General features: G+C 34.2%; 1 protein-coding gene across 1 annotated transcript; it reads left to right on the top strand.

The window, feature by feature from the left end:
* Positions 1 to 717: 717 nt before the first annotated feature.
* LOC146165527 (uncharacterized) lies at positions 718 to 6,195 on the top strand. Its single transcript, XM_083382790.1, has 10 exons — positions 718 to 772; positions 1,133 to 1,305; positions 1,901 to 2,013; positions 2,948 to 3,033; positions 3,268 to 3,397; positions 3,742 to 3,906; positions 4,218 to 4,349; positions 4,529 to 4,606; positions 4,864 to 5,000; positions 5,387 to 6,195. Exons 2-6 carry the CDS (start codon positions 1,299 to 1,301, stop codon positions 3,754 to 3,756), a joined length of 351 nt encoding a protein of 116 aa, XP_083238916.1. The 5' UTR covers positions 718 to 772; positions 1,133 to 1,298; the 3' UTR covers positions 3,757 to 3,906; positions 4,218 to 4,349; positions 4,529 to 4,606; positions 4,864 to 5,000; positions 5,387 to 6,195.
* The last annotated feature ends 4,011 nt before the right edge of the window (positions 6,196 to 10,206 follow it).

Below are 10,206 nucleotides of genomic sequence, written 5' to 3'. Positions count from 1 at the left end.
AATGTTTATGCTCCCGTTTTGCAACCATTTTTCTGTCAATTTGCAATTACAAATGTTATGCTAGTTAGGTGACCTATTAGTGTAAAACAAGAGATGTGTGTTTTTTAAACTATTCAATATAAAACAGGGAAAACAAGTAAAGGAATTCAGTATCTGTTTAACTTATAGCCTTTTTTAATGTCAAAAACAATTGCAGATTTTATTTCCCAAACTCCTGCTGGCTACATCTGTAATTGTGAACTGTGTGGCACCATGAGCCATTTTAATATAGTTTTTTCAATATTCATAAAATTTTAGTTGAATTTTGTAGCCACATTTATAGACCACACTGGAACTCTTTATTTCTCTGTTCCGGTTATAAATTTAACAAAATCCTGAAATGTTGTCGATTTTTTTGGTTTTTACAGGTGCTTGCATTACAACAACAAACCTTGTGAGGCAAACAAGTGGAAATGGCCACACTTGGGCTACAAACTATGTTGGGCCTCTTTATAATGGCTCCTTTCAAGATACAGCCACCAATAAAGTTGTTGTTTGGGTGACCGTGATTTACTTCAATTTTGGTTATTTAATCATCGCAATTCGTGCCAATGAATGTGGGGCGCCCTCAAGTGACAACCAGTCAAAGTTTAGTGCGAGTTGTTCGATAAGTGGAAATTGGGTTTCACTTTCCATTAGTGCAACTTCTCCACTGACAACTGAAATCGTTAAACTTGAAGTTATTGCGTCTGGAACATTGTGCGTCGATCTAACTAGTTTATCTCTGTGCAAGGTAGAGCTTTTGTTTTATGTTGCATGGTTGTATGTTGACAATTATTGTGAAAAAGTTTAGTTGTAAATAAAACAATTAAAATATATAGTTAAACTGATTTTAAAATAAAAAGATTAATTTACACAACAAAAATATCAAAGGCCTTGGATTATTTATTTGCACCATTTTGATAATTTCCGCTTTTAAGAATATTCCAAACTTTGATAAACTTGATAATAGATGTCAAAATGGGTCAAGTAAATCAACATCATCCTAATCAAGACAATTTGATGTGCACTTATGTTTCATTCAATTAATTAGATCAATTTAAACTTCACTTATGCAAGGTGAAGCATTCCTTATTATCCGCTGTTTGTTTAGATTGTGGAATGTGGGAGTCCAGGTCTTACTGGTGTGGAACCACCGCCAGCAAATAGTGTTTTCGGCGACTCACACTCTTTTAGCTGCAAACCACAGCAGTGAAGCTGTGAATGCAACTTGCAAAGCTGATGCAACATGGAGTTTAACAAACGTCACTTTATGCTCGATGGAAGGTTTGATTTACGCAAATAGATTTATTTTTTTTTGTTCTGGTTTACTTTTGTTCAGATAAAGGCGTGTAAGAAATATTTTGACCAAAATTTCAGATATTGGCAAACTAAAAACAAGTGGGTCTTTAATTTTAAGAACTCGTTTATCATTTAATTTTGATCATTTAAACATATTGGCCAGCCTGTCACATTTCAAAAACTTTTCGGTCTAATATTCACATAAAAAAGGGTAAAGGATCAACCTGGAGTTCATCAAACGTTACTTTCTGCTCAGTGAAAGATTTTATTTGTAAAAACAATAATTTACAGATCAAAGGCTAAATCCTACCCGCCAGTTTGTATATTATAAAGTTGTGGTGTGCCAAATCATCATTATAATGCAATTTTAATTTGTAAAAATGATAGATTGTAGGTCAATGTGCTTCCATGCAAATAATATTGTAATATTGCAAATTCATAAACCACACTTTGTGTCTCTTTTTATGTTGTATTTGTGATGTTGTTGTTTGTCACCATTATATATTGTTGATTTTTCCTGACACTTTTATATTTTAGAGGATTAATGGGATATATATGTAATAAAATGAATATTTTTTAGTTAAAAGATTCTGGATCTATCCAAGTCCCACCCAAGTTGTTGGTGGACTAGTGCACTTTGACATTGATTTTTCAAAGACCAACTTCCAAATCTACTTTACAATAGATGGAGATGTAAGTTTTAACAACTTTAATAAATGATTCTCATTTAAAAGGTTACAATTTCGGTTAAATGTATTCCACTTATTGAAGAAAGGTTGGTTTCTGATTTAAACAGCTATTTTTTTTACTTTTTCCTAATTTGTTTCAAAATATTCTTATACCCTTGTCATTAAGTTGTTAGAGCTACAAAAATATATTTTGTTATGACTATTTTGGTATTGAAACATGTGCTCGCATTCTGATTCAGTAAATGTAAGACCCTGATATTTTCAGTTCAAATCTAACTTCTAATATTGAACATTTGCAAAATCAGGGTACAATGTTTATATAGTTGAGTCCGACGTTGCAGCGTAGTGTTTCATATTTTTATTACTTTTAATGCACGTGCAGTTCCATAATATGCAATCTACCTAGCGTTGCTGGCGCTAAGCTACCTTCTAAAACTCTCCTTTATTGACAATGAACTTAGGGTGATTCTAATCAGACTCAAGTTGTTTCTTAACACCAAGACTGTGAGTCAATTAAACAAAAACAGAGTCTGACTCTTCAGCCTAAGAATCCAACTCTACAGCCTGATAAAACTACTTCTGTAACTAAAATAAGGTGGATGCTGTATATACAACATCCTCTCATGGGGCTGTCATATAACTCACTCGCTAAAATATGTGATTTGAAAATATTCTTCACAGTTTGTGTCCTTATTAGTTCTGAAATTGCATTGTATTTGCACGTCCGACGCTGGTCTCAGGGAGTCTTATTTCAATCCAAAGCCCTACCCTAGCAAAATAAATATACTAAAATAATAAACATACTAAAATAAATTGTAGCCTATTTTTGGATAAAAAATGGGCAATTGGCTTCCTCAAATAACCGTAAAATAAACAAAATGCAATCCTTGCTGAATCCCTTTTTGTAGTCCGCGTTGATTCTACACTTAAACTTTTAGATTGCCATCACATGTTCCTACAATGTTTCCTCCACATGTGAATGCACCCAAAGGATTGGAAGCCTTTACAACAATAGAACATATAGGTTGGTTTGATTTGACGGTATCCATGAAATTACAGCATAGTGTTTTAATTTCCCACATTTTTACTAAAATAAAACCTAAATGAATTCAAAAAAAATATGGATTTGTTATATTCACTCATAAGATAAACAATTAAACTTAATTGACAGAACTCAGTTGAACTTATGTGAATTAGTTTACCCAACCGACCAAGACAACCTGGTCCACAAAAGAATAAATGTTCTTTCATTTTCCAGCAGTTGTTCGATTGGTAGTTACTTCGTACACAATTACATTAGATTGGAGCCGCTCATTTTAAAGGATGAAAATATTACTGTCACAACGACTGATGGTTTAGGCCTCAAAATTTCAATCTTGATGTGCGATGTAAGTTTTTTTTTTCTTTATTTAACATTTTATAGCCTTTGTGAAATAAAAGATACAACTGAGTCTTTATAACAACTTATAAACCACGGTGATAAGATATTTATGTATTATACAGCTATACCAACACAAATATATTCCTAAAAAAATAAATTCGTCCATAAATCTACTCTCAAGTTTTTTATGTATTTCTTGGTTTTTTGTTTTTTAGTTGTTGCAAGTGTCAGCTGATTAAAAAAAAGATCAGTAATATAAAAAAATTACGATTTTAATTAAGTGCTATCATGTTATTTGAAAGATGGGTGACTGTTTTTGACTGTGGCAAAAAATCCAATCTTTTAATTCAGATTGCGGAAATGTGACATTGGATGGAGTACTCCAGGATGTTCCAGCCAACAAGGGACATGGGAGTAGTCACAAATTTACATGCAAAAGTGGATATACTGGCATGAACCTACAGCCATACTGCGATTATGATGCTCAGTGGTGGCGAACACCCTTGTGTATATTTGGTAAGAAAATAATTCCTCCTTGTTTAAACAGCTTTTTTATAAACAAACACAGAATGTTGTTAGCATAAAATGTAACTAAGTGACTTTTTATTATTGGTTCTTGTGGAGCCATAAGCAGCTAGATTAGGGTGATGCATACACTAAGTGACTAAGAGTGTTTGAAGTAGATTTGACGTTATTCAGACACACATTTTAATTTTATTATACTGGAAAGACTTGGATTGTTGCTTTTGTTGCATTATATTTTATTTACAACAATTCTATGTCCCTAAAGTGTAGTTGTAGGTGAATGACACTTTATTTATTTTCAGTTAAAATCCCCCTAACCCTTGAAACTTCACCAAATGGATTCTTACCAGAAAGCAACATAACTGCATCAATATCACTTGTGAGTTGTGACCAATTCTACAGCTTTCCGCTTCAAATGGTTTATTTCCCAACATGTAAGCATGATTCATGCGTATTTATATTTTAATTTTCTTCTTTAATATTATTATTTTAATTATGTTCACTTTCCGCCACTGTTTTAACATAATCTTACTTTTTTTATACTTTACTTTGTCTTTGTATTTCTTTAACCCAGTTGAGCATGTTTGAATGACTATTTTTTCTCTTGTTTTAGGAGGTTGGAGATTGCCATGCGTATGATTGTTATAAATATTCAAGGAGTGTTTATCAAAGTCAAGTGTTATTGAAGTTAGTAAGTAAGCATTTACCATTTGCTTTACTGATGAGTATGTTGCACGTCACTTTCAACACCAACTGATTGTTTTATTTTGTTTGTTTAACCTGTTGTTACTTCTTTAAACTCCTTAAGCACATCAAACACAAACAATGAATGCACTTTTAATTGTGCAATAATAATAGAAAATAAGTTTACTGTTTGAACTTTATTATTATATTTTGTTTAGTCTATTTTTAATTTCATGCTACAAATTTGAATATTTTAATTTGAAGCATTGTGAGAAGCGTTAGCTCAGTTGATTTATCGATGAGATTCCAAACCAACGCTACTTCTCCTTCGTACAACATAAGTCTTCAAGGTCAATACGATTCATCTGCGTCTTTCGGCTATTTGGAATTTTCGACTGCAAGTGCGATATTTGTTCATATGTTTTTTTCCAGAGTAATTATTTATCTTAATTATCTGTTTAACACGGACTTACAGTTCTTGATTTGTCCTAAATTTATTTAAAATTGTTTCCATATTTAAGGTCCTAATGATGCTCTAAATTAAAATAGACTAAACATAAGTAATATTTTCAATTATGTTTCCAATCTTTTTAGTTTCAAATGATTTGCAGAACTCAAAACTAGGCCATTTACCGCATTTAGATAACCCTACAGAATAATTTTACATGAATGCTTTGCATTGTATGTACAATGTACACGCAAGCCACTTGAGTTTTGAAAGGTCCACATTGTGCACAAAGGAATCAAATCCCTTTTTTACAAAATATAAATCATGTTGTGTTTTAAGGATGTGGAAATCCGAGCCAAGCTGGTGTGTCAGCAGCCCCAGCAAACAGTGGGTTTGGAGCGAGCCACACATTCACCTGCACCACTGGCTACACAGGGACAGCTACCGGGCTCTCAACCTGCCAAGCTGATGGTATTTGGAGCTTGGAGGGAATACCAACCTGTGTTACAACATAAGGTGGGCTGAACATTACACGCTAAACAATATTGCTTTATATCGGAACTACAAAATGTTTTTTTCACTTTACTTACTCCAGCGGCACCAAAAAAGTCTAATGTCACCTGTACTATGCATTAAGCTAGTGGAATGTTTCTGTGAAAAATATTATAGTTTATGTGTACGTCTTTGTGTTGCGATTTATTCGCTGGATTTTTTTAGAAATCTTTTATCTCGTTAATGCTACCTTTTCCGGTTGATTGCTTTGCTTCCTTTTGTTGGTTATGGCACAAATATTCATAGTAACATGTATGAATACTATACGATACACATACCTAGTCTTTATTAAAAAAGTACATTTACAATATTCAACCGTAATACCGGAAAATATCTATCATACAGATCAAGGGTTTGTTGTTAATACGTTTTTTGTCATTCTACAAGTTTGCACAACCTCTACTAGGTCTTTATAATAGAGTTAGCATTTTCGAACGGGTGAAATCCCAGGATTCATCCATGACTTTTTGAATAACTTTCTAATTGTCCACTAAACTGAATTGGTAAAAGTTGAAATTGTTTCACATGCTTGTCTCTAAAATTCTTGACATTTTTGGAAAATCCGTACATATAACAATCGTTGGTTCCCAATTCATTTCAACACAACTTAGGGTCAAGCGTTTTTAGATGACATTTTTACATTTCTGTACAATTTAACCTTATGCTTATTGACTTTTTATTTTGTCAGCGTTTCTCAAAGCACGCCGCCTTTGCTCGATAGAGGCGACAAAGATCTGGCGTAGATCTGGCGTAAATTTTTGGTTTCTGAAAAAAAAATCCGAAAAAACAAACAAAAAAGGATTTGGCCACAAGGGTATGAAAGAAACGCCGTATAAAAATTGTTCATTTAACATGATCAAAAATTACCTGTGTTGTGGAAAACAATTTAAGGAATTAAAGTTTAAAAATTAGTAAAAGTGCTTAAGATTTTTTAAAATTAATTATTTTTAATCTCACAGTTCCATAAGCTTAAAATGGTCTGGTTTTAGTTCCGAAAAATTCATCTTTTTGAGGTTAAACAACCTGAAAAAGGTCACATTTGAACGTAATAATTAAACCAAATGTGCCCGTTTGATCATAGTTATGACGTAGTTTAGGGATTGCGTATTTATTACTCAACATACGGGTTATCAGAGTAAAATACAAAGTGTAGAGTGTTGTTATCCAAAATTCAAAAAAGAGACGGGGATGCGAACATTTGGAGCAAACATTTGGAAGTTAAAGTTTAAAGTTAGAGTTGGAGTTTAGATTTGGGTTTGCTTACATTACCTATCTCAAAAAAGTGCGCACATTTGGAAATCCCTAACTCTAACTCTTTTAACTCAACTCTAACTCTCAAAACTCTAACTCTAAACTTTAAACTATAACTCTAAAAATGTGAAAAAATGTGCGCACATTTAAACATGCGTCACGTTCCCTGTTGCGCACAAAGTACTTTCTCTTAAATACTAGCTTTACCGCAGGAACTCTTAGTTTGTTGTATTGAATTCGATCGTAATCGTGCAGACACGTTATATTAACGGTGTACAAGGATAAAATTTAACACGGAATGGAATGCAAGTCTTTCCAGTAATGCTTTGTTTTGTGGAAAATTCTGTTACGAGAAAAACACAACATTTTGAAACTTATAATTATACCGCAACTGGTTAAACGCAAACCTGAGGTTATAGTTTTCAGGAAACCAGAGGTTATGGTTTGACGTCGTGCGCAGAGATTTCTGCCATTTTCAGCTCTTTTTGCAACACGTATAATATAATGGAAAAAAATGACTTTTGTGGTAAACAGATGTAAACAAATATGAAAAATACCAAGAAAGCGCAGTTTCACTGAATCATTTCGATATGCAATAAAATCTAGCGACCTGAGAAAATGTACTTTGAAATGCTGGTACATGTGTTTAGTTTTTATAAACCGTCGTTTTAAACAAGACAAATACCGACGACTTAGCAAGCCATTTATTTCATAAATAGCCACGGCCATCCTGATAATTGCGATAATTGAAAGATATTTTGTTACTGATATTCCGCCGAAGGCGCACTTTTGCGCAGCCCTGCTTTAAACTTCGCAGTCTGTTAATAATTTTGAAAGACTGTATAAGTGACTTTAGCTGTAAATATTTTGCAGCAAAAGGTAATTATTAAAAGTAAATTGTTTTTGTGACTTAAAAGTTCTAAAATAATAAAAACCTTACGTTGGGAGCCTAACACTTTTTCAGATTTAAAAATTATCAGCCAAGTCTTAATGTTCCGACCGCCGTTAGTCGCTAGAGGCGACAGAGAGTTGAATGTGATTTGAAGTTCCTCGTAATTGTTGCGCTGCAGCTTTTCAGACAGCGCTAAAACTGCTCGCCGAGTTGTCAGCCTTTCGTGAAACAAGCCGCCGTTGTTCGCTAGAGGCGACAAAGAGTTAAATGTGATTTGAAGTTCCTCGTAATTGTTGCGCTGCAGCTTTTCAGACAGCGCTAAAACTGCTCGCCGAGTTGTCAGCCTTTCGTGAAACAAGCCGCCGTTGTTCGCTAGAGGCGACAAAGAGTTAAATGTGATTTGAAGTTCCTCGTAATTGTTGCGCTGCAGCTTTTCAGACAGCGCTAAAACGGCTCGCCGAGTTGTCAGCCTTTCGTGAAACAAGCCGCCGTCAAAGTTTCCGAAGCTACATATTCAGCCACAAGAGGCGCAGCTGAGCGTAATTGTGGTTCGCGAATTTAAAAACTGCCCGAAATATCAGCAGCTTTATGGTTTTGTTGTTTGTTGCTTTTTGTATTCTATGGTAAATGTGCCATGCGCAAATTCCCTTTGTTTTCATGCAAGCGTTGTTCTTTGCTGTAGTGGCCAAAAATTTCTGTTGTATTACTGAATTTCAATTTGTTCTCTAATTTTTTATCCAACTCTTAACTGTGTGCCTTCAAATGTATTCTAATGATATTGCGATGAGGGAGCTGACTTTGATGACCTAACGGTCTTTTGCCGCTTCCTGGGAATCTATTACCGTAACAATAAACATATCTATTTACCTGGGTTAGAATCTCCCTGCTTTTCAAATTTCGTATTAAAGTGCCTTTTTTAATGTTATGATAAATAGGGTTTCAAAGTGGGCGCAAATATTTCTCAATCACGTACAACTCTTGCAAAAAATACCCAATAACCACATATTTTGACAAAAACGTGGCAATGTAATATTCCCAACAACAAATTCAAGCGATTAGTGTTTGTTTACCAAGTGCTATAATTTAACTTTTCAATGAACTTGTAAAAACCAGAAATAGGGAGAAAATTAAAACGAATTCAAAACAAATACGGTCAGTAATGTTTTGCCACATAAGGTGTAGGCTTATCTTTTATTGGCGTAAAATACTGCCATGGTTACGATTAAACCTATTGATAGGTATTTAATAACTTGGAACGTATCGTAAATCGCAGGTTATTCCCTATTGAAGGTTTATTTTGGGTTCAATAATAAGTTGGAACTCTCATTGCGATGACGAGCGTTCCGGTCTGCTGGTCGAAGCGCTGGTCTGCGCAGGCCGCTAGTACGCAGGTGACGATCCCGCTATGTAACTAAAATTCCCCTGAAAGAGTTTATTTTCTTAAGATGTGTTCTATATCCGTAGGCCTACACTTTAAAACAACTTACCCATTAGACCAGACAAGCTTTAATCTATTAAATCTACTTTCTCATTATTTATTTAAATTTGTTCAATATACCAAAAAAATCAAAAAATTACTTTTGGAACTTGTTTAACTTTAACAATTATAACCCTTCACCTAAAATGAACATGGGTATTTTTAGGCTAACTCGTCCGTTTTAATTCAATTAAGGGTTTCTGTTGATTTTACCCAACCCGTTATATGAAAGTTTTCCGATGAAATCCTTATTTGTTTGTTGAAATATTTAACCAATTTTGATTAGTTCGGATGCTACCGTGACCTTAACGAAACGAATAATAGAAAAAGCAGCTCGGCATCAATTTCATTTGAAGTCACAGGGGACGTCCCAACTTGCTTAAGCGAGATCGCTCAACTAGTGTGCCGCACTATACCACCCAAAGTAAATAAAGTCACACAAAGAACCAACAATAGGCTAAAACACAGTAAACACTCTAGGCTGAAAACTTGGTGGAGGAAGTGTCGGGCCGCCGCCACTGTGACTTCAAATGAAAATGATGCCGAGCGGCTTTTTCTATTTTATGTTTGTTAATGTCACGATTTAAGGTGCTATTTCCACATAAATACCTACATTTATATAATGGTTTAACGTAACTTAAAAGACATTTTAACTCGTTCACCACTCTGCATATAATTCAGTGGGCATTTTTTAAACATATACTGAAGTGTTAGTGTATCTTACCTAATGATCCACCCTGAACAACAAAAATCGCAAAGACGGTTTTAATTCATCCAACATACGACAATTAGGCAGTAAGCTCAATTCGGCCCTAGTCGGATATAGTTTTATTTGCATTTTGCTATTCAAACGTTCTGATAATGTTATAAACTCCGTGTACCGTGTAGTGATAAACCTAGATATTACAGTGAGCTTTGGCTGATTGATCAATCGGATATAATGAGTCATTTCAGGGGTTCTTGAACTTTTTTTTACCGCAGACCCCT

This window comes from Ascidiella aspersa, chromosome 2 (assembly GCF_963924565.1).
Source record: "Ascidiella aspersa chromosome 2, kaAscAspe10.2, whole genome shotgun sequence".
Lineage (NCBI taxonomy): Eukaryota > Metazoa > Chordata > Ascidiacea > Phlebobranchia > Ascidiidae > Ascidiella > Ascidiella aspersa.
The sequence above is the reverse complement of the archived record's forward strand: the minus strand, read 5'-3'. Positions and strand labels throughout refer to the sequence as shown.

Coding starts and splice junctions, on each gene's coding strand:
- LOC146165527 (XM_083382790.1), top strand. Junction 2,014..2,947: donor ACTTTACAATAGATGGAGAT/GTAAGTTTTAAC, acceptor TTAAACTTTTAG/ATTGCCATCACATGTTCCTA. Junction 3,034..3,267: donor TACAACAATAGAACATATAG/GTTGGTTTGATT, acceptor TTCATTTTCCAG/CAGTTGTTCGATTGGTAGTT.